The 27,995-nt window shown below is 53.9% G+C and overlaps 2 protein-coding genes across 3 annotated transcripts in view; both read right to left on the bottom strand.

Annotated features, from left to right (window-relative positions):
* Nucleotides 1-205: 205 nt before the first annotated feature.
* CLEC19A (C-type lectin domain containing 19A) lies at nt 206-6,420 on the bottom strand. Its single transcript, XM_026096410.2, has 5 exons — nt 6,258-6,420; nt 2,862-3,027; nt 2,687-2,780; nt 1,607-1,739; nt 206-714 (listed from the first exon to the last, which is right to left on the bottom strand). The coding sequence occupies exons 1-5, from the start codon at nt 6,346-6,348 to the stop codon at nt 635-637; spliced, it is 564 nt and encodes a 187-aa protein (XP_025952195.2). The 5' UTR covers nt 6,349-6,420; the 3' UTR covers nt 206-634.
* A 4,109-nt stretch (nt 6,421-10,529) lies between these two features.
* SYT17 (synaptotagmin 17) overlaps nt 10,530-27,995 on the bottom strand; it is a 39,807-nt gene continuing 22,341 nt past the window's right edge. The window contains exon 8 of one of the 2 annotated variants that reach the window (XM_064520327.1): nt 10,530-11,508. In XM_064520327.1, the coding sequence (XP_064376397.1) occupies nt 11,312-11,508 (197 nt within the window). In that variant the 3' untranslated portion in view covers nt 10,530-11,311. Of the gene's footprint in view, nt 11,509-26,689 lie in introns of those variants that run through there. The other variant, XM_064520328.1, reaches the window with a different exon arrangement.

Here is a 27,995-nt window from a genome sequence, read left to right as displayed (position 1 = left end):
CCCGACGGCCGGGGCTGCACGAAGCAGTGACTTACCTGCCCCATCGAAGCGGCCCCCGTCCCAGCGGGAACAGGGCCGTCGCTGCCCCGCAAAGGCAGCCCGCCGCGGCTGCCACTGGCCCCTCTCTCGTCATCGCCGCCCCGCCAGGCCGCAGCAGCTCGCCCCGCTTCCCTCGGTGGCATCGGAAAGACGGAGGAAACCCCTCTTGCTGTTTGCCCTTTATTTCAGCGGAGAGCGAGTAACTCCAGCAACGCGAGGGCGCTGCGCATAACTTAACCGAGAACACCGCTCTTCCTCCGCACAGGCAACACCGCTTCCTACACACAGCTGTTGGGGGGGGGGATAACTGTTTGGTGTAGTGGTAAGATAACGAGTGTCCTCTAATACGATGCAACGCTACACCCCGAGCCCGGCTCCTGCCGCGGGGCTGCCGCTTCCTTCGCTCCCGCCCCGCCGCGCTCAGCCGCGACGCACATCTCCGCACGGCAGGTCCGGCTGCGGATGCTCCGTCGGACGCCCCTGGCCCGCGATGAGCCGACGGCACGGCCCGGGCAGTGCGGGCGCCCGGCTCTCTGCGGGAGCTGCTGGCAGTGCCCACGGCGGTGCCACGGCGGTGCCGGGCGGGCGCGTGCCGCTAGTCGGCCGCCAGCGCGGGGATCTTGCAGACGAAGGGGAACTCCCGGCCGCAGCTGTTGTCGTTCCAGGAGCGCAGCGCTGCCGGGAGAGAAAACACGGCCTGAGCTGCCGTTCGCGCGGTGAAGGGCAGGAGCAACGCTGCTCCGCTCGGCCCGGCCCGGCCCGGCCCGGGGGGGCTGCGGCTGCGAGGCGGCGGCGGTACCGCCCCGCGCGAGGGCACTGCCCGCTGCTCCGGGCAGGTGGGAAGCACAGTCGCACGGCGGATGCGACTCCTGCTCGTGCCCCAGGGCCGGGCGCAGCAGCGAGGGTCTCACGGGGAGCAGCCAGCGAGCGAGGAGCTCTGATTTGTGCCCCACGGTCTCTGCAGCTCACATTTACCTATTTGCCGTTATTTTCTAGGAAAAAACAATTTCGTGCTCCTGCACCCCGAGCGTGTAGCACTCTGCAGTGACGCTAAGCAATAACAACGGAGAGCGTGAAGTGTTAATTTTTGCACGAGCAGGATCTTGCCCTGCTTCAGCGAGATCCCTGCGGCCTGACCGAGGGAGGGAAAAGCTGGCAGAGTGACAGATCTTTGCACAAGCTGTGTGCAGGAGGGGGAAATTGGAAAATTTGACCTTTGACTAAATGCAGCAATTCTCTGAAGTGAGCGATGCTCCCCTCCTGCCTCAGGCTCATCAGGAACGGCTGCAATCGCAGAGGGAACGCGTCGGACTGGGAGAGAGAGGGGTTTAAAGAGGGAAAGCGGGTGCGTATGTGCATACGGGGGGGACGTACCCCTGCAACAGGGCCACAATAACAGGAAACACGTCACCTCCCTGCCTAAAAACACCGAGAAAATAATAATACAAATTGAAAATGCAAATTGTCAGCCTGCCAGCATCCTCTTCGGGAGAGGCCGAGCTGCAATGGACTGAATTTATTCACATGCATGTAAGACTGGACGCGCCCTCGAGCCGCGGGCACTCACCGCTGCTGTGCCTGTACCAGATCTGCACGCAGTCCTCCACCGCCGGCATGGCGTGGATCCCGTCGTCCGGCTGGTTCCCGTCCCAGTAGCTGTAGTCGTACGAGGAGCCGTCCGTCCACTCGAAGTGACCCTCCTAGAAAGGCAGCGGGTCAGCTCCCGCGCCGGGGCACCCCGACGGGGACGGGGACGGGGACGGGGACGCCTCTGCAACAGGCCAGCGAGGGCAGGCAGCCGGCCACGCGCAGCACCAGCCGCAGCAGCGACCGCCCCAGCGCCGGTCTCCGCTTGCCACGCGGCAACCCAAAGCTGCTCGGAAACGGGACTGAATGCCTCCATTTCAGATGGCCTTTTTCCTCCTAACTGAGGTTCCTGAATATGTCCCCATTCTCCTGAAACCTTCCTTATAACTTGAGAGTGCAAAATTTCTGTGTTTCTCATCCTTCTCCCATTTTCCTTCTTTTCCCAATATCCACAACAGAACTGTTCCCCTGTGACTATTCTCCTGACTTGCTCAGGTTTTATCTTCTCATTATATATTTCCTAAATTTCAGCTTTTGAAAGGTTGCAGAGTATCACGACAAGGAAACCTGGTGATGCAGACAGTGCTTTTTGAAGTTGGAGACATTTTCAGCCTACAAAGGGACAGCACTGGACTGTGTTATGCTGTAACTTCCTAAGATAGTTTTCAAACTTTTCAGAATTATAGAAAGAAAGAGCCAAAATGCCTGTGCAGCAAGAGTTCTACCATACAGGAAAAGGAGAAAAAAGAGGGCAAAGAAAAAATATATAAAAGATGCCACAAAAAAAGTTTTAAAACTTGAATAGCTGCCCTGTTCAGACTTTGCAAAACGGAAATAACTTCCACATTTCAAACGAGGCAAGAGCTTTCCTTTGGTGCCTTGTTTCCTCCCGTTCCTGCTGCAAAGCCTCGGCGGCCGGGGGAGCGACCGATGCGCTAATGTTACTCGATTAGGTTAAAACATCGCGAGGAGCGTGGACGCGCCTGGCGTAGGCATGGACAGGGTATCTGGACCGGGAGTACAGTACTTTGTCTATTAATTAACAGAAATTGCCCCTCACCTGCCGGAGGTCGTTGAGGCCCGTCCAGACGTCGGTGGGGATCCCCGGCACGCGGCTGTTCACCAGGTCGTACACGAAGACGTTCTCCTGCCAGCTGCAGCCGCGGGGAGGCTGGGTCAGCCGGGCGGAGGGCACCCGCGCTCGGGCAGGCGCGACCCCGCCAAGACGCGCTTACCTGTGGATGGAGGCCAGCTTCGCCGAGCGGATGCCGATGGAGAACTCGGCGCAGTAGAGGTCGGCCTCGGCCCACGTCTTGTTGATGGGGAAGTATCTGTAGCAGTGGCCCTCGTACTCGGTCCAGAAGAGAGGGCAGGGGTAGGGCTGCACGGGCTCCGGCAGGGCTGGGGAGAAGCGGAGGGGGTGGAGGTGGTGGCGGTGAAGCCGCGCAGGGCGGCCGCCCCCCACTGCGCCCCGGCAAACGCACAGAGAGGAAAAAAGGATGGTGAAAAAAAATAAAATCTGCAAAAGCTACGAGTTTCCCGGTTTTGATGTCTACCTAGAAACTTCAGGAGGACCCTTCCAAGGCTGATTAACGTGGTTTCAGGTCTCCCACCACCGCAGGAAAGCTCGCGCCAGCCCGTTCCCGTCCAGCCCCAGCTGGCCGTGGCCAACGCCGCGTACAGGGTGGCCTCAGCGCACAGGGAAGCCGCTCCGAAGAGGCCACGTAGGTGCACAACACACTTCTGGAGCCTCTGCCCACGGCCGGGGTAGGACAAGGGGTTGCGGTCTTTGAGACCAGAGGGACCGACCAACGCGGGTGAAATGCTCGGGGGAGGCGGATGCCACAAAACCATCCAAGCGGGTAACAGGCTCCAAGCCGGAGAGGTCGGACGGGAGCTAAAAAGCCCCAGGTGTGAAAGGACGCTGGGGGAAACAGCCTTGCAGCGAGAGTAAGCGGTGCGCGGAGCCGAACGCTGCCCAAGGCAGCACGTGAAGCGACAGCGCTGAGCATAGCATTGCTACATGGAGAAAGGAGAAATGAGATGAATTTTAAGTGGCCACAGGAGCATTAGCTGAGCCGAATAATTTCCTCCTAGTCCCAGCACTGGCACTGGCAACTCCTTCGGAGATAATTTTGTATTTCATCAGTTCTTTCCGCGTGGGGATCTCTGAGCATTTTACAAACATCAGACAATTAATCCCACAAATCCCTCCTGAAGCAGGCACTACACACGATTTGCAGATGACAGAAACCAAAAATGCAAAGACCTTTTTTTTCCTGAAAAGGGCACTGAGCAGATGCTAGAACGGGGCCTCCCCCCCCGCAGAGCACGGTGCCTGCTGGTCCCCGCGCAGCCGGCCTCCGTCTCCGGGCCGAGGAACCCTGCTGAGACGCCTGGCTTGCTTGCACAGCCCTATCTCTGATGGCTTTGCAGGCTAGGGAAGAAAGGAAGATAAGAAACCCCCGGTTGGAAGCAGGAGGCAGAGCGGTGCTCCTGTGCTCGCCGCGACGTGCCGATGCTCTGCGTGCCCAGGATTTCACAGCAAAGCCTCCCCGGCAGGACTGCGCCCTACGCCCGCGTGTGCGGGGCAGCGGCTGGGGCCATGGGGACAGTGCCCTGACGGACACCACGAGCTCCACAAGCCCTCTGGGAACTGGTATTTTTAGAGAGGCTGCTAAAAACCTCGCCGAACTCTTCACCTTTAGCAGCACGATGGCAAAATTAGCAGGGCTTAAACCAGCAGCAAACGGGGCTCTCTGCTTTGGAGTGCTAATTGCACCGGGGGGCTCTGGGGTCCTGGTCCCAAATGGCCACCGTGGGCCCGGTGGCTGACCTCCCCGTCCGGCAAAAGTCACCTCCTTTTGTTCTGAGCAGCCGAGAAAGGTCGTAGATGGGGCCGGTCCCTCTTTGATATTCTACACTGCTCTCCCATTAGGTATCATTAATGTGATGAGCTTCAGCGAACCATAGGTGCCTGAAGGAATTTGAGGTTAAATATACCGAAAAGGAAAAAAAAGGGAGGTCAGTGTTTAATTAGCATCTTTTCATTAGGGCAGCGCTGGAGGCGTTCATATTCTCTTTGGAAGCGAAGTATTACTCTTAAATTTACAGGCGAGGAGGACCGCGGTACTGCTTTTATCTGGGAACTTCGGGGGCTATTTTTAGCAGCAAGGTCATAGGAAGCCGTATGGGTGGTTGTGAGCGTACGAGCACACTCACTGCCCTGCGGGGACACTTCGTCGCCTCGGCCAGCAGCTGAGGATGGTACTTTGATCTCAAAAGAAACGGGGGAAACGTTTTGGGGCTATTTGTGTCAGATTGCCACCTTTAAAGGCACCAGCAGCATCAGCTCACCCGGCAGAGCGGGAGCATCGGCGCTTCCCACCGCTATGAGCCCCTGGTCGCGGGAACGGCCCAAGCCACTTCCCAAACCCCGGGGGAAACGAGGGCGAGGGCCCTCCTTCTGCCGCCTGCCTACACTGAGCAAGATCGTGGTCAGGGCTGGCTTCTAACCCAGCACCAGCCAAACCAATGCCCAAACCTGGCTGAACATACGAGGTGACACCAACTCAGGAAAGCTGGAAAACAAGAATTTGGGGTCACAAAAAGAGTTTTGAGCTCTCGGGGTCTGTTTTGGTGCCAACAAAACCAGAGCCTTTTTACTTACTGATGTGCTGAGACCTACTGCAGAAGCCCCAGGATCCCTCTAACCAGCAAAATCACTTGTCAAAATTTAGCAGAAGCTGGCACGTTCCCAACAAAAAGTCTCACTTCCCCAAGTGGCCACTTTCCAACCAGAAATAATTAATTGAGAAAATCCCAGCCAGTTCCCAGGCTTTACTATGCCAGGACACTACTGAACAGAGCGCTGACAGCGCGACTCTGCGGAGCTCAGCCACGGGGGCCGCGGGGGCTCCCCCCACTCACCGCCGGGCTGCGTCCCCCCGCGGGCAGCAGGTTCGAGATACGATGGCCAGTGACCCGCCTGCAGCTCGTTTAATAAACGGGAAACGTTTTACAAGCGTTTGCAAAGTGCACGTCGCGAGCTGCCACGCACAATCCTGAACAACATCTGAGGTGTGCAGGAAAAGTGCCACCCTTCCCCGTGCGGAGGGCTCTGCTTTTTAAGGTCCTGCAGCGGAGCCAAGCTGCTCTTACAGAACGAGCTCTGCCATGTGCCTTCCCAGACGCGAAGACACGGCAGCCGCTCGCAGCAGCCCTCCCACAGCCCAGCAACACCTTGTCGCCAGCGCGAACAGCGAGCAGCACTCTTACATTTTTTCCTCCCTAATTAGCTCTGGCGAAGCTCCCGTGGATTAGTCGCCTGGCAGGAAACCCAAGCTCGTACCGACGACTTTCCTCCCCGACTCACCGAGCGAGCCGCTCTCTGCCCCGCTCCCGCGTCCGCCGCCGGCGCCTGCTACCAGGCGAAATCCCAGCCCGTCCCGCGCACGGAGAAGGGAGCAGCGGAGGGAAGCGGGGGCGCGGGGCAGCGGAGCGGGCTGGTGCCCGGGCTCCCCGGGGAGCCGGGGGAGGCTGCTGCTCGCCCGGCGAGAGGCGCCGACTCTCCAAGCTGCTGCCGAGGCGCCCGCAGCCCGCGGGCTCCCGCCGCCGCGCCGCGCACTCACCGTGGCTGATTTTTATGTTGGTCTGGGGGAAAGCCTGGGCGGCGAGCAACGCCGCGGAGAGGACGGCGCACAGGTCCCCCCGAACCCCCATGGCCGGCGGGCGCGCTCTCGCCTCCGGCTCCGCAGGCAGCCGCTGCTCCGTCCGCGGTGGATGTGGAGGGGCGGCCGGCGCGCTGCCCCCTCCCTCCCTCCCTCCCTGCCCGCGCCCCGCCGGGAGGCCGGCCGAGCGCTGAGCCGCGGCGCTCATCACAGCCCCCCGCGCCGGCAGCGCCTCGCTGCTGCCAGCCTGGGGAGCGCGGTGCCGGGGGGGCCTCCAGCAAGGCGCTTCCCTCCCCCGACCGCCTCCTGGGAACCGGGGCACGGCAGGGCTTGGGGAGGGAGCGCACGGGCAGAGCCTTTCCTCTCGGTGCCCGAAAAACGCGCCTTTGCTGCCTTTACTTGCGTCTTTTAATCCATTACTTCCCCACTTTGTGCCGCCCTGTTGAAAAACAGGGGAAAGGCAGAGTTTTGACACAGTCGGACAACCTGGAGGAGGAAAGCACCAGCTACGCTGCAAGGACCACGCTCGTTCCAGCAGCTCGCCCAGCTGCCAGGTCCACGCTGCTGTCACGCCGCCCTGTAGCACCCAAAGCCCTCGGCATCAAGCGGCAGTCAACGCTATGGAGGCTCCAGCACGTCCCCTTTCTGTGGTCAAACTTGTAACTGGAAATTAACTAAGATTTTTTAAGATATTGTATAAAGTCCCTTTTTTTAGCTCTTTCCACTGGTAAGAGCATACGGGGAAGGGAAGCAGAAGAGGTATGAGAGCTGTGAAATTTTACAGCCCTGCTCCATTTCCAGCTGATGCCTTCAGCCAGCACTGAATGAACTGCCTGGAAACAATGTCAATGTGCTGTTCACTTGTTAGTCTTAGCTACAGAGTTACATTTTCAGTATTTTCTGGGACTACAGTTTGGATGACCCCTGTTTTCACAGGCAAGATTCAGGAGATAATAATTTGGGGTAACACAAAGTGTTCAGTACAGCAAAATGCCCAGATTTATTCCAGAGACAGAAGCCCATTCAATCAACTCTGGTGTATTTAATTTTCTCTGCAGTTCATAAAACCTTCCAAGAGCGCTCCCCCTTTCCTTAGGAGTCCCACACATCAGTGTGAAACTAGACAGCCCGAGGGAGAGTCTAGTCATGTATCAGACCACTAAAAATAAAGGACTTCAGGCTATTAAAGGACAACCGCATGCCTACTCCCTCCTCAGCTGTGTGCAGTTCCTCGACAAAGCTCGTGTCATAGGCAACCTTCAGCAAACCCCCAAAGCACAAAAGTTGATGCTTACCGAGAGCAGAGATCCCGAATAACTAATCCCAGCCCGTTTCTGATGGGCGCAGCCTTCACAGCGTCTCGTCCCCTCGACACAGCCGGCGCAAAGGCTGCGTGTGCCACCGGCATGGCCCGGGACCGCGCCATGGAGCAGCTGGCCACCAGCTTTGGTGCAGCTCCGGGACGGCACCGAGGACACGCGTGCCATGCGCGTCGTGCACGCAGGAGCGCTCCTCTTCGACGTGCTACAGTGCTGCTTTCACTGACATTGCCTCGTGCTCCTCTTGTTCAGACTGCGTTGATTTTTGGCCGTGTACGTGTGTGACCACCCCCTCTCCCTGCGAAGCAAGGCAGACCACGGAGACCTTGTGGCTCCAAGGACAGCCCTGGGGGCAAGAGTCTATTTTGTAGGTTTTCTTCCCCCGTGCTTAAGCAAAGCACATCACAGGTCTCATGTTAGCTTCAGCGGGTGCACAGAGCTCACGCAGCTGCCCACAGACCACCCGTGGAAGAGTATTAATGGCAATACTAGTGACTGCTAACCCCACCACCACCTCGTCTGAGCCTTCCCACGTAACAGTAACAGACTGGCCTCCAACCGCACTCGTTTGCCCAGGGCTCCCCCGGGGGTTGCCTCTCCTCAGTGATTTATTGATGAGACAAACCAGGAGGAAAGCCAAAGAACAGAGATTTGCCACCCACTTCGCTGTGGGACGGAGGAGGCGTTTTACCTGCAGTATTATCTTTAACCCACAGCAAAGCAGGTGAGAACTGAAAGCCATCGTCCACAGAGGAGGCACTTGGAAAGAAGGACCTCAGAGGAGGCTGGAACAGCCCTGAAGTAACCTCTGTCCCCATCCCTGAAGCTTCACGCTCTTTCCCCAGCTGTGCTGGAGAGCAGCTAAGAGCCAGGTGGACACGAGCAGCTGTGTTTGGCCACAAGAAGTGCGGGTGCTCACCTGGTGAGGTGCCGATCAACAGGTGACAGCACGAGACCAAAGTAACAAGGGCAAACTCCTACCTGTGTTTACCCTCAGCCACATCAACTGGGTGATGGTCCAGCCACGAGGTCACCAAGGCCATTTGCCACCCGGTAGCCGAGGATGTGCCATGCTCTGCCTTGGAGTGGGTGTCTGCGCTGTCCCTCTCCCCCACCTGCTGTGAGTTGTCTTCTTGATGCAAAGAGGAGAGCACATCTCTTGTAGGAAACCATGGACACTTGAATCACCCGTTCCTTGGCCAAAGCCCCATCGTTGGCCAGTGCTGAAGATTTTCTGTTAAACACGTGTGCAAAGACTGCGTGCTCTGAAATGCCTGAGAAGAGCAGATGGCTGAAGAACAGGCACTACGGCTCATGGTTCCCCTGGGGTTTTGCCGCTGCCCTCTCCCACCCGATCATGTTATGCCCCACGTTCAGAGCTCAGCGCAGCAGCACGTCCTTGCACTTGGAGCCCAGCGGCTCCAGCAAGGCCCCCCCTATTCTCTGGTTGGAGATTTTTGATGTTTTGGGTTGGCTTTGAGAACTTTGCTCCTACACTTCTTACCTCGTGTTTGCTGTGATCTCCTCCTCCAGGATGGCGGGGTCGCTGTACCAAATTCAGCTGTCGCATGTGTTCTGCAGAGGTCTGTGTCCGAGCACAGAGGGGGATGAAACACCCACAACCCAACCTAGACCGGAGCAGGCTGCAGTGTGCAGGTGTCCTGCGGGGTCCCTGGCTGCAGAGCAAGCAAACAAACCGCACGCTGTGGCACAGACACCTGGACCCCAGCAAGTCCTGCTGCCTGACACAGTCATGTCTGCCGAGACAAGGACCTGGAATTCTACTTGTTCTTCTAAACGACTCGCTGGTCCCTAACCGTAGCAGCCAAACACTGAATGGAGATGCAACATGCGTCAGCATGTGCTGTTTTCTTCTTATAAATCAAAATATTAAAAACACGGGAGGCAGCTGGAGCTCGTTCTGGGCCACGTTTGGTTAAATAGCGGGGATGGCTGCCGCAGCCAGCAGCTGCTCCGCCCGGCACTGCTCCGGTCTGCAGCGCCCAGCGTCGAGGGGCCGCGCGGCAGAGGGAAAGCCTCCCCCCAGGGCCGTGCCACACGCTGGCACCGAACGCCGCGCCGGCGCGCTCCAGACTCGTGTGCCCACGCAGCCGAGAAGGGGGTCTGCTCTGCACCGGGGTCTGCTCTGCTCTGGGACGCCGCACGGCCCGGCGGGGCGCAGCGCGGGGACGGGGCTCCACCGAAACACCCCGGGCGGGCAGGGGTGCCCGCCTCTGCTCACGCTGCAGGACGACGGCCATGCGCAGCGGCTGCAAAAGCCCACGGGTGGTTATAAAGCAATTACACAGGCAACTCGGGGAGCAGGACAGGGCCAGAGCCCCGGGGCCTCCCTCCCACCTCTTGGGTTTGACCGCCAAAGCCCCGACACAGCAGCGGAGGCAACACAGGGCCTGAGGCTTTCCACCACAACCTGGACAAACGCTGCTGGAGACAGGACAGATGCTTCTTTCTCCAAAATGAAGATACAGAAAGACAATAAATTCATGGGTCAGGCCCAGCTCCCTTCAGGCTGATGTCCTTTTAATTTGTTTTTTGAATGAGCTGTGAGCAAGATACAAACTATCACACCATCACAGCAGCATTGATAAACCGAGCAATGAAAAGGGATTAATTTGGGTCCAATCTTGCAAAGAACGGAGACCCACAGCCCAGTACAAAGCCTTTTACACATCAGATTCCCAAAACTTTGGGTGTGTTTTGCATGGGAGCTACCCACGGGAAGAACAACGCATCTGCACCTCTTCGGGGACAAAGCTGCACCAGCCCAGCTTCCCAGCAGCTCCTCCGCAGGGAGCAAGGGGGGAACCTCCGACCTGCCTCTCTCCTTGTGCTGTAAAGCTAACCCACCGAGCTCGCACACAGACGAGTTGTGCTACCAAGCATCACCTCAGTGTACATGGCACAATTAAATAGACTTTTATTTTCAATAAATATACCACCTGCATCATATCAGACAACACGCTATGAAAAAGATGTACAGAAGCAGCCAACAGAACAGACAGCTCGACCGTAGCTACGTTCACTTGGTGACTCGGGAAACTACCTCGGTTAACACATGGGACACGGAAAGAGCTGCCGCGGTCCGTCGGAGAGTTAAAATCGCAGATTTGGGGCGTTCCTCGCTGCAGAGGTCCCCGCAGCGGCGCTCCCCTGCACGCCGCGGGAAGGGCTTTTGGAGACAAGAGCCAGCTTTCCCCACGCAAATGCTATCGGCGACGTTTGCTACACGGTGACGGCACCTACTCGACACACAGGGGCTGCGACGCGGAGCGGTGGGACCGGCACAGCACGGCACGGCACGGCACAGTGCGGCTGCCCCGGTGCACGCGGACGCGCTCGCAGGGGTTAGCTCTGCCACTAGCACGAGGACAAAACCAGCGTGGGGATCCACTTCACCACGGCCTACCGCGTAAAAAAACATCCTAGCCTAATCACCACGTTCACCAACGAGAGCACAAGGAACTGATATCTCCGAGAAAACGACGGCGGACGGGGACCGCCGGGGCGGCTCCGAGCCCTGCCGCCGGCCCGGCCCGTGGGCGGTCGCCGCGCGGCTCCCGGTCGGGTGGCCGCGGGGCCGGCGGCCGCGGCGGCGGGGGCGCGGGGTGGGGTTTTGCTCTTCTCGGGTGGCTTCTCCTCCTCCGCCCGCCGGGCTCGGCGGCCGCCGGCGCCCCCTCATGTGGCCTCGAGGGAGGCGGGGGAGACGCGGTCGCACTCCTGCCGGGAGCGCAGGCTGTGCCACTGCTCCACGGCCGTGCGGTGGGAGCCCAGCATGCGGCGCCAGTGGCTGGACTCGGGGGCGCCCGTGGCGTACTGCCCGATGACGATCCGGCCGATGAAGTCGTTGCTGCTCTTCACGTTGTGGCCGTACACTGGGGAGAGAAGAGAGGGAAACGGGTCAAGGCATGCGCGCCGCCCCCAGAGCCAACCCTGCGGGAAGCTGGCGCCCATCTCCGCTGCCCAAGAACTGCTTAAATCCTCGAGCAGACTAGCACGGGAAGGTGCTCGTGGCCTCCAGGGCATGGAAAGTTGGAGCCAAGAGCTGCAAAGCCGAGCCGGGCCGTCCCCCCCGGCGTGGGCACCGCGCTCGCCCCATCCCTCCCCACCTCGGCTGCCCGGCATCGTGTGGGAGCTTCGACCCTCTCCCAGGACAAGCCCAACTTTTGGCAGGAAAGCGCCTTCGTGCAGCACACGCGTTTGGTGTGGTGACGCGCGCTCAGGCACCAGACACGGCAGCCAGGCTGGTGACATTTGGAAAGTATTTCTAGAACAGATTTTGCAGAAACCATCGCCAAGATGCCAGAATTGCTGGTGCATAACTCAGTACCTCAGAAATGTTAGCGAGACCTAATCAGCAGTTTGGAAAGAATAAGATAAGCTGCACTGCACATTAAAATGCAATTTAGATAAACAGGACCCTCAGAGGCACAACTCGCTACCACGATGCTCAGCAAGAACAGGTGGAGCAGACTTGCACTGTGCAAAGCAAGGCCGGAATACTTGTCTAGGCACAGCGATATGACCAAGCAAGCAAACCTGCACAGATTTGGGTAAATGAACAAGGAATACTGCACACCGTTTTCCTCTAAATGCAAACGTTAATGAACTGTTCTAATGCTAACCCGTATCGCTCCCAACTCGTAGACAAGAATCACACATGGACCACGCTGTCAGCAGGGCGTTTGTAAAGAAGCAATTTTCCATAATGGTCACTACAGCTACTTGTTAAAAGCCCAGGAGAGGAACCAAAACATAAACTGAACGCCCTGGCCTTTCTAATGGCCTTGTCTCGTGGAACAAACGATTGCAGACAGCAACGAGCTATAATTATGGGCCCGATCCTGCAAAATGCTGAGCACTCCCGTTGGGCAGGAGCAAAAGCACTTTGCGTTTTTCAAAACGAAGCCCTGCCTCGGCTCATTAGGAAGTTGAGCAAACAGGCTGTGCGAGCTGAAGCCAGGATATCCACAGGCACCGGCTTGAGTACGAAGGATTAAAAAACCTTCTCATAAAAGGAAAGGACTTTTAAGAACAAATGTCTGCAGGGCTCCAAATCCGCTGAGCGACCCGGACGCAGGCTGCGGAGCGAGAGCGGGTTCGGAGGGCAGGCAGCCTGCACACAGCTGGATGGCACCGCCGATGCAGCAGCAGGTCCCTGCCGCCGGCGCAGGCGAACGCGGGACCCCGCACGGCAGCGCAGCCCGACGCAGACCGTAGCCGCCACCAGGCACTCGACCCCTCTTTCAGCCTGGGGTCTTTCCCAAAATTGTGACTGCCATCATAACAACACATCCTGTGATGGATTGGTACTATTGTAATGTGCGACTTAGGTATACCTGCCATCCCCAGCCGCGGCTCCTCACCAAGCGGCTCAGCCGGCTCCAACCCCGCGGTGCTCTCGGCCATGCAGGCACACCTGGCAAAGGTTCCCCACCATTCCCGATCCCAAACCCTTCCCAATCATTCCTCCAAATAAACACACTAAAAAAATAAGACATCAAAACTTGGAGCATTTCAAGTCTATCTTTAAAGCAGTCTGAAACGAAGCTGAGGCACATCCTCATGTTAGGAAGCCTGAGTCTGTCCCGACTGCCACCATCATCTCTCTAGGGGCGATGCCATCAGCTCTCGCAGACGTACCTCCGAGGAAGTGCGAGCACAAAGAGGACAGGTTTGTTTCATCTGGGATGGCCATCTTTCGGGTGTGCAGTGAGGAATTTTAAGCCATCCATCTCCAGCCAGCACTCAGCCTGTCAAAGTTATTAACGAGCTCTCCAAAGTTATTAACGAGCTCTCCTGCAAGGCAATGGATCACCAGCGTAGCTGGCATGACTATGCTAAATGCCCTGCTACGATTTATTATCCTAAAGAAAACAAATATTCTGATAAAAAACACACAGAAGTACCCCTAACCAAATGTCTCCTTAGGTTTTTATATAGCCTTATCTTCTTTCTTTTTTTTTCCTTCTTTGTTTCAACGAGGCAAGAGGATGAAGCCTAATCCTGGGAGACAATACCAAGTAATTCAAGCCATAAAGTCCTAAAGGCCATCAATTAATCACAGTTCAAATTAGCAGCAGCAAAGTATCCCAGGCATACAAATTCTTCAAAAATAATTCATGTCAGGATTGTAAAATGAGTAGACACGTTAAATGCGGGCACCAGTTATTATACTGTTGATCCAATTATTTTGAATTCCTATGACTTAAAAGTGTCTTGCTCGAAATCCTACCTTTTAAATATTATAGCCTTTTTTTTCATTCTAATGGAACTGCTGGAATCCATAGGACTCATCTCCTCATCCCTGCGGAAGAACGTGAATGCTAATCTCATCGCGTCAGGTAATTACCATGTTGATTCCTTCAGGGTATTAATGGGCTAATTACACAAGCATTGGTGCTTCCATCATTAACTAGTTTAGATAGCACAGAGGTAGACTTATTGCTGAAGAACAGGGAAGAGATTTTCTGACAGGAGCTTGAAGGCCAAATGCTCAATCACGACCCGTTTGCAGACTGTAGGAGATGGTGCTATATTCCACCCTGTGCTACAAACTTGCTTCTCCACCGCAGCAGCTCCCTCACAGGATAAGATGTCTTTGTGCGTCAAAAACCCAGATTCACTTAACAACTCACAAACCTCCACAATTCCAGGACATACCTTTCCCGGAGGCTAACTGCTTTTTTCTACTCTTAAAATAGTCAGCATTTGCTGAGCAAATTTGTTGATGGTTCAGGAGTACGGAGCGACTGTATGGACCTCCTTTTTTACCACCCTATTTACACCCCATTCAGCGGCACGCATGCAGTCTGTGTGAAGCCAGCTCCACGCATGCCCATGCCTTCAGCCTTGGGAGGAAAAGAGCTCCAGCTCTTTCTTTTTTGACTCCTACAAAAGGTAGAAGTAGGCCATTACTCACCGTCGAGGTCCGTGCCCGTCGAGAAGACACCCACGGGCCCAGGTTGGCCTCCCGTCTGCCGGTGACTGGGTGCTACCACCAGCACTGGCTCGGCAGAAGGCAGGGGACCACAGCAGGCATTTTTGCTGCACGGTGAAGACCTCCCAATACAAAGTCTAGACAGGGCCAGGAGGTACGAGCACCGCATCCCACCTCGGCAACGTGGCCCCGTGACCGCGCTGGCCCACCACCTCGGTCCCGGGGCCGGCGGGTGAGCAGCCGGGCGCTGCTCCACGCTCCCCAGCCAGGTTACACGACAAACAGACCCAGCAATATTACCCGATGGCTGAGCATCCCCTTCCCGCGCCTGACAGGCGTTCAGACTAGGTTGCAGATTAAACGTGCTCTTGGCCTCAAAAACCAGTAACTGCGAAACCCTTCAGAAGCACAAAATGAGGTAATTACCATTTGGGTTGCTCAGGCTGGCCCAGACTCCGGTTGCAGACAGGTAGGCACTGCTTTCCATTTAAGAAATCTATTCTCCTGACAGAAACTGCACACCTGACCTCACAAGCTCTTTTTCCACCATCACAGTAATTCACACAATAACAACATCCATTTCCAGGCCAACAGAGAGCAAAAAGCAATTAAGGATGCAGAGGTCAAACCAATTCCTTCTGCAGCTGCTCTTTACCAAGTGTCGCTTTCAGAAACAGAAAGGCTTCTTTAAAAAAAAAAATCTCTTTATAATGGAAATGCTGAAACATAAATCAAAATTTGGTTCACTTATGCCATTAAAAGGGTTGAATTCTTGAGGACAAGCCATGCGATGTAAATGAAATATTTGTATGTTATATATTTATTGATGCCTTCTTCCTAAATGCGCCACCCCTCGGGCGCGCTGAACCCCTCGCTCTCTGTGCTCCCGCAGGGATCACGACCTCGAAGGTAGCTGTCCCTCTGCACGTGGGTGTCCTCAGAGCCGTCACGGCTCCAGGCTCGAGGGTCCGGACAGCCAGCAAAACAAACAGGTTCTCCGAGGATGTGGTAAGGCCGGGTCCACCAAGCTCTTCTGCAGACCTGGCACGTGAGACACCACGGGACGTACCACTCCGATCCAACACCCAGCTCTGGGTGTAGCTCCAGCATGAGCTTTCCCTTGTCTCCCACCAACCTTGGTCACACGTGATTGCTTGTAACCAGGTCAACAGTTTTGCCGGTCACTATGTAATCTGGTGCTCGCTTCCGACCCAAGAGTCTTCTGCCAAACCGTATCGGTCCGGGCACCTGACCCAACCCAGGCTCCCTCCACCCTCCACTTTGCTTCTGCACCGAGACATCCAAATTGAGCACTGCTAAAAGGCACGACTGCAAAGTGTTCCTGATTTATGACTTAAGTGCAATAGTACAGATTAAGCTGGTATTTAATTCATCCTCCAAACGAAAACACATTAGCAGCCCTGAAACAACCAGGAAGAAGCACTGATTCACAGCACTTCCTTCAGCTAACTGCACGGCTCTGAGTAGCACCACCGATGGGGCAGGACAAGCCCATGCAGAAGCCCTGGTTCAGCTGGGGCCACAGAGCACCGGTGTCCCCGAAGCCCCGCGTCAGACCTGTGCGCTGCCGGGCGCAGCCACCCGGGAGCTCTGCTGCCGCCTGCCGGCACTCGGCCCCGTCCCCGCGGGACGCAGCGCTCCCCGCAGCCCCCTCGCGCGTCAGGGCCCTGAGACCGGGGTGGGCACGGACACCTCCGCTTCCAGCACCGACTGGGAGCTCCGGCACAAATAATTTAACTTTCCCAGTCAACTACAATATGATTTCTACCATTTCACTCCAAGAGAAAAGAGAAATCACAAGCAGGAATCTGACTCCATTTTTTGTCTGTGCTCTCACTGAGGCTAGACATCAAGCAGAACGTCTTCACCCAGTTTACGCCGGTTAGCTTATTTACAGTATATGCCATCCGTTGTCTTAACAGATTTCCCCAAAAGTTTTGTTTAATGCAATCTTCTTGCCTATTGCATATTTTAAAAGGCCTTGAATAATTGAACACCACTCCGTGCAGATCGCATGCATCCAGCTCACACATGATATTGCACCACAACGAACTAACCAGTGTGATTGCCCAGTCAGCCCACGGATATCTCCTGGCAAACCTGAACACCGCCATAGGAACAAACCCCATCAGAGAAGAAAGCCAGTGAGACAGTTAGACAGCCTGGCCCCGTTCAGCCTCAATTCTAAATAGCAAAACTCCAGCTTAATTTTCATAGCTGATCTAGATGAGAATACTGGCTGCTTGTGTCAAACCTTGGAAATGGTTTAAAAAACAAACCAACAAAAAACCTTTATCCATTATTTTATTTCTACCATTTCTGTTGCCACAGTCTGTAAATGTTTCACCCGATATTCTTGACCCGCCAGATTAGATCCTGGGTAAGTACCTACACAGTAAATGGCCTTACCCCAAAACCTTTCCAACAGAAGGCACATCTCACCTTGCAATCCAGAGACGTGCTGCCACCTCATGCAGGTACGTTTTCTGCTAGTCGATGCTGTGCTATGATTGCAAAGCCCCCAGAAACCTTCAGCAGCCAGAAACCTCCTGCGGTCCTGTTGCAAGCTGTACCCAGAACTACCCTTGGAGTACAGCCAGGCCATAGGAAGGGGAAAAAATAAGCAAAGACTTGCCTAAGACAAGGGTAATCAAGTAGCAGTCTCCCTGAGAACACAGGTCTCATGAGAGCACTGGATCTCCCTGAAGGGAGCTGCAATCCTGTTAGCACCGACCCATGAACGCTCGCTGGTCTTCTCCACTCCAGTCTCGGGGCTGGAGAGGGACTGAAAGGATGCCCTATTTCACACGCTCTTCTCGCACAGCCCCTCAGCAGAGCACGCAAGTGACACTGCGTCTCCAATCCTTCGCCGGCAGGACACAGGGTCCAGCCTTTGCTGAGCTGGCCGGTGAGCTGTGCCCATCAGCAGTGGGCCTGGCAGGTTAAACGGGTCTGAAGACTACTCCTGAACTGCTTGACATCAATACTAAAAAGCTATTTAGCACAAAGAGCACACCATTAGGAACAGCCGACCGAAGGGCTAATGATATGTGCTATGAAAGCCACCGCTACAGACTAAACTCTGCCCTTTGCTCTGTCAGTGAGGCCCATAATATTTGGTAAAGAAGACAGAAAAGTGAGGGAGAAAATGCAGAGCTTTCACATTTATCAATCTAGTCTCCATCAGGCTCTGATTTGCACGTAAAATTTGCTTCTCAGAAATTTCCTTCATTAAACTGTTCCCCGCAACACCTGCAAGCGCCAAGCTGCAGATGGAGGTTTAATCACTGCAGCCAGTGACCGAGTCCGCGCTCACACGCTGGGCCGGGAGCGCCCGCGCCTCCACCACCCAGCTGCTGCTTCACGTGGGGAAACACCACCAAGTCAAGGAAACTCTCTTCGGAAAACCATTTCTCCCCCCTTGCCCTCCCCCAAGGGCAGCCCGGTGCTTTTGCTTGTATCGCCTAAGGGAGCAGCCACTGCTGCCCCGGCCAATGGTGGTGCTTCAGCAATCCGCCTTTCGGGTCTGGCCTCGGGTGGAAAGAAGAGCAGAAAGTCCTGCGGGAGAGAGCAGGGGCCCAGGGAGCAGGGGAAATGCAAATGAAGAAGTTCCTCTCGTCAAGGTCTCAAGGACACATGGGGATGACATGAAGTTAGCTCATCAGCACAAACTGGAATAAGGGATTGGATGCATCAGCAGTGCTATTGCAACAGCCAGGAGGATACTGAAAAGGAGAAGGTGCAGGTAGGTTGTTCGCCTTCAGGTATTATTTTTTAATTATACTTCAACTCTCTGCACTACGAGCCCAGGTCCAGGAAAGCACATGAATGACTTCATGCATATTTTATACACGTCACTGGGACTTCCCATGCAGCTGAAGCCATTCACAGGAACAAATGCATTCCCGCGACAGGACCGCACCAGACAGCCATCCCCTCCTCCCAGCTCCATCCCACCCCTTGCCAACTTCCCTCCTAAGAGGGCAAGCTAAAACCCCACTCCAGAAAGTCCTCCCTCGCTGCCAAGCCATGCCTGCGTGCAGACCAGGCACGTCGCCGGCCTCCGCTCCCAGCAGCCGCAGCGTTATTTGGGTCGTACACCCTGGCTGGGAGCCACGTGCAAAGGTGAGACCAGAGCCGTCCCCCGGCCCAGAGAGGTCGAAATAACAGAAATGCCGCGTGACACCAACGTTCGTCACACGGAAAGGACAACGTGCACAGTGGAAGCGGCTTCACGTGCCGTTGCTCCTCTGTGCATATCAAAAACAAACGAGAATGGGGAAAAACAACGTATAAACTGCTGCCTGACATTCTCCCGGTGAGCGGCACTCCATAGTGTTCACAACAGCAAATCAATTACAGGAAGGCAATTTTTTTCGCTGTGCCCAAGCGTTTGTTTTCTAATTAAACGGATCTAATCAAACTGGAACCATCACCCGGAGAAGTCAAGATGCACACAGAAATTAAAGCAACGACCAGAGAAACGCAGGGCTCCATGCGACATGCACGGCAAAGCTCCCGGTGGCGGCGGTGGCCTGGTGGCACGCGTGGGACCAGCCGGGCGCACCGGCCAGCCGGCAGCATTATCCCCTCCAGCGGGCCACGTCAGCCGTGACATTTAAACCGACGTCCAGGAGGAGCATTTCGCACTGAACGTTCAGAAGGGAAATACCTAAGCCACCGCAGGCAAGGGAATTACGGCATCAGTTTTGTGTCAGAAGGCTGTATTCGGAGCACTGGAAACAAATAAAAGGGAGAAAAGAAGCCGGCAGGATGAGGAAATATAAAAGCCGTAGTTATACGTGAAGGGCCTTCAGAGCCATCTGGTTTTCCATAGCTTTGGAGGCAAACTGGACAATGCGGAGACCCTCCAATACGGAAACACCAGTGCCTACCCCAGCATCTAAAAAGGAAGTCAGCCACGGCTGTGTGGGGGAGGCAGGCTCTGCCGTCACACTCACGTACACCCTCCGGCAGATTTGGGAGCACGGACAAGCACTTCATCTTGAGAGATCGCTTTGCCACCTGGCGTGGCTACTGGCACAGGGATTTTTCCTCATTTGATAGACAGAAAAATTATGGCCTAGTAATTTCAACAATTTCTTTCACCGTGGCATGAAGAAAGGAAGATAAAACATGGGTTGAGGGCACAACACTGTTGAAAGCAATGCCCTTGGCAAAATCAGCAAGCACTGGTGATCTGCCTGGAGAAATAAGGTTTTGCTCATTTCTTTAGGAGAAAAAGACTCCAGAAAAATTCCAGAGACCTACAGGAAAACCAGTTTCTATTATGCCTGCAATGATGTACAGACTCTGATGCTGCAGACCTCTTATTAACAAATTTAGTCAAATTGAAGAGTCTAATTTTGCCTTCTAAGTAAGCAACAGATTGGCTCGGGAAGCATAAACATCTTGTTGCTTTCATCAGTATAAATACTGTTTCACTCCTCCTCATTAAAGCAGTCACCCTGCTGTGAAAAGCCAACCCCACCCCCGGAGCATCTTCCCCAAGTGGCATCACACCAGGGGTGAAGGTCCTGGCTGCAGGATCTCACTCAGCTTCTCTGACCGAACCACACACCAAACCTTGCTGATGGCCCTGCTGTTACCTGCTCCATTTTGAAAAATGGCAGTACTTCTGTTTAACGTGAAGATGGAAAAGCCATGAATGGGGATCTGGAAGACGGGCAGCAAAAGAAACCTTCTCCCTCTCGCAACAGTATGAAAACCTGCACAACATATTCATTGCAGGGAGGCTCTGCCTGCCATAGAGATCAGCTTGACACTGTTCACAACAAAGTCTGAAACGCTCCCAACATTTTGGGAGGAAAACAATTAATTCAGAGCAGCAGAGAGGCTGCATGCTGGCCAGCACAGCACTGGCCCTGTGGGCAAGCGTGGCCACACCAGGCCTTGGTCAGCAGGGGGAGATGGTGAAATCTCAAAGGACTTGAGTTCGGCACGTACTTCACAGACTGATATACCCTAGAAATGAGGCCAGTGTTATTTGCAGCCCTAAGGAAAGGCAGGGTCACATTTTTAAAGGCTCACAAATGCTGAGTGCTCCAGCTTCCCAAACAGCATTCATTATACTCAGACTTTCACTGTGGTTTCCAGAGAGCCAAGGTGGAATATTGTGTTACCAACCAACCAAAAAAAAAAACAACCCTATACTGAGTTCATTACCATCCTGCTTCATTAGCAGCATTCCCAGTTTTGACCAAGTGCTTCCATGGAAGCATTATCTGCTGGTAAACTCTGTAAGTCACCAAGACTCATTAAACCTTCCTGTCCTTAACCGCATTAAGCAGGTTCCTGACGGGGACTTCACACCTAAGTAGAAGGGGGAGCAAAGGAGAACAGTATCTTTTCACTGCAGCAATTTTTCAAAAGTCTCATGCCAAAATCAGAAAGTGCTTCATACCGCCAGTACTGCAGGAGCTTTTGCAGGAGAGGCACTATCTGATTATTTTTATAGCAGGTCTTATATTTCTGAATGCTTTTTCCATCTTCTAAATCCAATTCTGTGCCTGGAAGCAGACCCAAGGGGGTGCTGCTCAGCAGCTCCCTGCAGCCCAGGGAACCCTACCCCCCTTAGGAAGAAGAAGGGCGCTTGGACATTTGCTTGCTATTGTGCTCATGCACTGCTGTATGGTCTGTAACGGGGGCCTGCAAGGGGGGCCGGCATCAGCTCCCACCATCTGAAATGCCAGACGACCCCGATCCAGCACAGCAAAGACAAAAGCCTCTCCGATAGGGAACTGCTGTTGCCTGCATTGCCTGCAAATCAGGGCTTGCAGGATATCCAAGTTCACGGTATTGAATTCTGGCCCTGCTCGAGCCACAGCTGCTGGGCGACGCAGGTAGGATTCACACCTCCCTCTGCCCATCAGACACAGAGGGATTTAGTCCTCCCTCTGCACTGGTTTTCCCACAGCCTGATGGGTCTGGACTGGAAAAGCCCATGATGTGCAGTTAGAGCAATGACGCTGCGCCACGCGGCGCTCCGTGCTGCGCTCGCTCGGCATTCCCGCCTGGTGCTCCTCACTGCTCGCTCACAGCTGCACCTTCTCTTTCTTTGCGTGGCTTGGGGCTAGAGGTGAAGACCTTTCGCTGCCAGCATATTTCACCCTCCCCTTCTCCCATCACCCAAGAGCAGGCGTTGTCCTCAGAGGACCTGCTGGGTCACGTTGCGTGGCCACAGGGCCTGCAGAGCAAGCGGCTGGGAACGTGGGAGGTGCCCAGAACAGGCCGTCTTCTCGCTAGACCTCAGCAAGGACCATATGGTGTCCAGTGCATAAACACATGAAGTATTTTATAACGCCAGACACAAAGGCCAAACTCATCTAAATTAAACAGGTATAAACCTGAGAAAATTCTGTGCTAACATCAATGCTTTTTTCCCCTCTTTGACTAAGACAGGATTACACAGGCTTAACCACAGATGAGATTCCACCTCTGGGCTCCAGAGATGTGGGATACATCAATACCACTGTGCTTCAGAAACGCAAGGCTCTTGCATACATCAAGGCACAGTTTTCTAGCAGTAAGTTGCCTAACTATTTATCCGTCTAAGAGACACTATGGTGCCCAACATGAGAGCATTTCAAAACAGAAACACCCTCTTTTTCCTGTGTTTCAGCATGGAAGAGAAATAGTTTCATTTGCCTCATATGTTAGAAAAGATAGTTATGTTTTTTTTCCTGTGTATGTGAGCAAAAGACTAAGTGCCTGAGTATTTTTTGAGGGAAGGAAAAAGCAACAGGAGGAATGAGATATGAGCATCTGAAACAGCAAGCCAAACTGCGGGTAACGACCCCAAACGCGTTGTGTTTGCTGCCCCTGCAAAGCAGCTCCTAACGATGCTGCTGATGCTGCTGTGCTCAGTCATCTGAAGGTCCTGCTTTCGCACAGCCAGGCGACCCGAAGCTCGGGTGTATTTCTGGAGAAGCCTGAGGCTAAAACCATTATCAACCTTCAACCTGCTCAGCTAACTGGAGCATTTGGAAATTGGCCTGTTAATAGCAAGATGTCGCTTGTTATTACTGGAAAAGGCTCGGAAAAGCCTCAACACCTCTGCAACCCATCCGTGTGATTTACCCAAGTCTTGCGCAGCTCAGGCAAACACCAGGAGCATCAGTCCGTCTCCAACAGCTACTCCACGAGTCTGGAGTAGATGCCGGTAGCCTAGAGCCAACAGACAAAAACAAAGAACAGCTTTAAGGTTTGAGGAGCCAGAGGTAAAGCCAGGGCCAGGGCTTAAGGTGTCTGGAGGCCCAGCTGCGAGATGCAAACCGACAGTTAGCTTTATTTCAAGCCACGATGGGTAAACGTGGGTTTGTGATTTGAAGGCTTCAACACGGCGGTTTGTGTCTCTGCCCGGCTCGGGCTCACGTGCGAGGTGCCGTGCCAGCAAACACTCCCGGCTTCAGCCCGTCCCTCTTTACCATCTTTTCTGCTAAGCAAGGGCTGCTCTCCTCCCCTCTCCTTTCACCAACAACGATTTAGCACCAGAAACTTGTCATATGGATCAATTTCACCCCAAAACATTTTCTAGCAAACATGCAAAAAATGCTCATAAGAGAACATATGAAATCAGTCTGTACTAGGCCATCTTTAACAACCACAACCGTGAAGAGCTACAGCGGGGCAGGGTTGTGCTCACTAGTGTCTATTACTGTTACTAGTGACCATTTATTCCAAGTCCAGATTTGCTTGAAACAAATATCAGTTTCTGACAGCCAGTCAGGATTTCAAGGAAGACCCAATTCTTCTCATCTCAGCTCTAACGGCACAAACGAAATCAGTGTCCTTAAACAACAGGAAGTATTTTTTTCAAAAATTCAGGCAGTATCCATTGCTGTCAAAGCAAACTGAACTACCCCAAACTGCACCACTGGCAACAGACACCAACAATAAATTTTTTTCCTCTGAAAATTCAAGCTTCATTAAAGGGTCCTTAAATTTTCCCAAAGGCCAGGGGAAATGGGAAATGAGGTAATACAGAAACAAAAGTGTATCGCTATTGACAGCGATTTATTTTAATCAAGTACTCTCTATTAACTAGAAGTTAATTAGAGCCCTGGGATGAAGCATCAAAGTGATGCAGGGGGCCGAAGACAAGAACCTTTACAGCATTTAGGTGCACGAGATGCTTAATGGGATTGCTGAAACCCCTGTGGTATCCGGCAGCCTCTGAAACCAAGGCGGTGAAGTGTTCAAAACCTCATTGCTCAGCAGGGCTCCCTCAGGAACCCCAACGCCTTTAAAAAATTGGCCCTAAACCATTACAGAAAACAGAGGCATGGCCTGTCTCTACTGCAGGGTGGTGAGAACCCATCCTACGGACGACTTGGAAGAGGGAAGGCCCGCGAGCCGCATGGGCCTCAGTTGATATTTATTGTAAAGATTTCGCGGGCCGTCACGCACGCGTCGACAGCCAGGGCCAGCGCCAGCCCTGTCCCCAGAGCAGCGACGGGAAGCGCGGCGCGGGTCCAGCCATCTCCCCTCCGCCGACTGTCCCCTCCGAGCCGGCCGCCGTGCTTCCCCAAGGACCGCGCGGCCGGAGCAGCCCACCGCGGCGCCGGCTCGGGGCGGGTGCCAGGGTGCCTTCCCTCTGTGTTCGGGCAGCGCCCCGCACCAAAGGCATCGCTCCCTCCGCACGGCCCCTCGCTGGCTCCACGAGCATCCAAGACCTTGTTATCTAACCACGCAGAAGAGCTCATGTAGAGAAAGACACACGCCGTCACCACAGGACCCCGGGGATAAATACATTACATAACCGTAGGCGTTAAAGGCTGTATTTCAACAGGGTAAGTGATCAAAAGACGTTAACGAGTCACCAAGATGCGGTTTGCCTTGGAGGGTTAATGTGTTTTATTGGGCCATCTGGGCTTTACTGCCGTACAAACAGCACTGCCGACTGTCAGCACCGTTATAATCATTAACAAACCACCACAGTGCTGGGTCTCAGGTGTCATCCCCCTTCCCGCCGCGCAGCTGCGTCGCCCTGACGGCTAGGTCGGGCTTACAGGCCCGCCTGGCCCGCCGCCTCAGGGCGGCACCCGAAAGGGACAGCGGACAGCCCTGCTGCCGAGGCCCAGCGCCGGCCGCCCTGCCCGGCCCCACGAACAGGCAACACCTCCGTTCGGCGGCGGATGCGGTCAGGAGTCACCGTCCCTCAGAGCCCGTCCCAACTGTCCGCGAGAGACAACGCTATGACCTAGGTGCGCTCAACCGGAGGACGGCAAGGCAGGGGTGTTCATCGAGTTCACAAAAATGGCAAGTAAAAACAAAAACAAACAAAAAAAATCCCAAAACCACCACACAAAACCGTGCATTGCTCTTACACTTTGTATACGGATGCTCCTTACCTAGGCACCATGTTTGACGGTGTAAATTAAAAATCAAACATCTTCTCCACTAACTGCTGCCTCACTAATCGTCTTTTTTCTGTCCGGACATTAGACTCCATTACAAATATCAATAGCTTTCCCATTTGTGGCCTCTTTTGAACAGGAGCTGTCTCGAGCAAGTGTTCTCAGAACTGTCCTGACCCTGGACGTCTCCTCCTGGAGTAGACACCTCCACCCGTGTGCAGCCCACCTCATCTGAGGCACCGAACTGGGACACCCGAGTTCGGAGCCTCTCTGCCCTAAGCTCCTTCAACACAGCCAACCCAGGCAGACTGGTATCTCCACAGCGCGGCCCAGGTCTTGGCTGGATCCCCCTCGGAAGGCAGGCACGCGTGTGTGCACGTGCACGCTTGTGTCTCTCTCTTTCCCTCCTTCCGTGACCACACAGGTGGTTCACAGCAACTAACCTCCTAATTTAGGCACCGCAGGAAAGTGTAGCTGTGCCTATCACCCAAAACCCCCCATCATCCGCCTTCGACACACCAGCAGCTTTCCCCTGCCCTCCAAACATCAGCCACAAGCTGGATATCTAGGGGGACAACAACTGCGAGCATCTGAGGTGGGAGCAGAGAAGGCGGCAGACAGACAACTTGTACAAGGTGTTCTGCACCAAGGTGGGAGGAGAAGCATTTTGGTTTGAAATGCCAATAATTTACAATGTGGAATCCTAATGTGCACAAGGAGGAGGAACTGGCCCCAAATCCCCCAAATCTTGACTAATGCGGAGTTCATTCTGTGCACCTTACTTTGCAAAGATGCTAAGCAAACACTTACAACCTTTATTTAGACTGGCCGTACTGAGACCATGCATTCAACCCAACACACAGCTCTCCAGAGCACCAGGAGGAAAACAGAGGGAAGAAAGGTGATATATAAAAAAGGTGTCCACACTATTTGACAATCTGCACACAGTGTCTTCTTAAAAGTCATGAGGAAACTGCGTGAGATTCTTACCACAGTGCACTGAAAACCAGTTTGATTTGAGATGCACAAGAAAAAACTTAAAAAAAAAAAAATTACTTCGTCTAGCTGGTGCCTCACTTTGCAATGTGATAGCAGCTACACAGAGAGAGCTGGGAGCCTCAGCTGACAGAGCCTGGCACAGCTCCACGGCCATCAGCTGAAGCCAAGCCAATGTAAAGACAACTGCAAACTGGGTCCAAAATATGAAGCCACTAAAAAGGCTGCTTTAAATTACTGAAGGTATGCTTGCTCCTGGCTCCCATGCCTGCTTTTGCAGCTCTCTGTCCATTCAAAGCATCACCAGCCATCCTTTGAGCAGGATTACTTCCCTTTTCAATTGGACTTCGACTCAACACAAATTTAATTAGCTGACCTAATGGACTAGACCTGTGGATTTAAGGAAAAAAAAGCCCACAAAACAGACAACAAAGAAACACCACTGCAGCCAAAAAAACCTATAGGAAAACTCAACAATGTGGCTTATTCTCCTGCTTTGTAGAGATGGAAGGCAATAAAAGGTCTGGGCTCTGCTCCTCACATTGTGAGGCACATGTCCTTCACTCTGGCAACCATTTGCACTTTATCATCTGTTAGTGGAAGATCCCAAAGCATTTTACGGGCTTTTAAGCTGCAGGACACCCCACTGAGCCGTGAGAAAGCCAGGCAGGGAGTATGACGCTCCTCGTCCCAGTGCTTCAGCCAACCCGCGAGCAGGCCTGACTTGTATTTAGTTTATTAAAAGCACATGCATTCGCAGAACACAAAACCGGTGCTACGCTTCATCCTGGGGATACAACTGCATCAATGTGCAGAGTTTTAACCATTTACCCTAGCACAGAACATGGTTCAAAATCTTTATCACCATTGAGTCCCCTTATGCCCACGTCACTGTAGATGTCCGTGCAGGGTTCCTTGGTCAGCTTCATCCAGGGAGATGGTTGTCTCTACGGCTCTAAACATCGCTCACCACCTGTCTCAGACACCAGACCCGACCACGGCAAATGCAGCTCGCCCAGCAGCGTCCACAGCAGTGCGGTGCCCAAGCTGCATTTCGGCCGCCGGGCTGAGGAGGACTGTGAGAACCTGACCCCTCGCTCCTCCAAACGTGTCCACGCCAGCACGCGCTGGTGCTGCCGCCGATGGTTTTGGCCTGGGATTATTTACTGAGACTTTCACAGCAAAAAACACATTACTTAGAAGTGAAGCAACCACTTCAAGGCATGTCACTGAAATCCAACTGCATCACAAATTATTATGAACCAGCTAATTTTTGAGTGACTTTTTAAAAAAAAAATCCATTTGCTCTAAAAATATCAGACATCCACATATTAATTGCCAACTTCATCAGCTGCAGCGAGGAGCAGTGCATTCCACTCATCCTTCCTGATTCCCCAGACCTGATATTTTGTGTTCGCCTTTTGTTCTTCCATGGGAAAAAGGGGAAAACGAATGAGTATTTCACTTCTGTCACAAGATCACCTGACAGAAGATGCCAAGAACAAATTCATCACAGGTAGGTATATTCAGGATGACGTGCATGCAACGCCCTGATTAATTATAGACTTTTTGCGAAGGAAATCTCTGAGCACAAAGGGCAAGATTTGAATTGCTGATCAGCATCATTTTTGTTGTGACATGTTTGGAAACAAACTAACGGGCTGGAATTAGGCTCCTTGTATAGGCTGCAACATCTGTTTCTCCCATGCAAGAAACAGAATTACTTCAAAATATTTTCTTTCAGATGCAAATTCTTGCTCTTCTTCATAAGACAGTGAATATCAGGAGTGGGACACTGAGGGGGGAAGAGGGGGACAGTTTAGTTTGTGCAGCACATCAGCCCAGAGGGGCAAAGCACAAGGGTCGAGGGCAGGCCCCAGGCTGGGCTCCCTCAGGGGTGCTGCGGGCCGGGACTCGCTAACCTAGCGCAGCCCCTCCGTGCTGCCCGCCGCGCCATCGCCGCGCTCTGCTATCTCTGCTCTAAGCAGCTGCCTGAACTGCCAATTCCTACTGCATGTTTTCACAC

The sequence above is a fragment of the Dromaius novaehollandiae genome, chromosome 14 (assembly GCF_036370855.1).
Source record: "Dromaius novaehollandiae isolate bDroNov1 chromosome 14, bDroNov1.hap1, whole genome shotgun sequence".
Classification (NCBI taxonomy): Eukaryota; Metazoa; Chordata; class Aves; order Casuariiformes; family Dromaiidae; genus Dromaius; species Dromaius novaehollandiae.
Note: the sequence above shows the minus strand (reverse complement) of the source record. Positions and strands in the feature narration are given on the sequence as shown.

What these genes read in the sequence shown, in the direction of transcription:
- CLEC19A (XM_026096410.2), bottom strand. Translation starts at nt 6,348, where the DNA reads ATGGGGGTTCGGGGGGACCTGTGCGCCGTCCTCTCCGCGGCGTTGCTC. An exon ending in CAACATAAAAATCAGCCACG is followed by an intron (nt 3,028 to 6,257) that starts GTGAGTGCGCGG and finishes GCTTCTCCCCAG; the next exon opens with CCCTGCCGGAGCCCGTGCAG. An exon ending in AAGCTGGCCTCCATCCACAG is followed by an intron (nt 2,781 to 2,861) that starts GTAAGCGCGTCT and finishes CCGCGGCTGCAG; the next exon opens with CTGGCAGGAGAACGTCTTCG.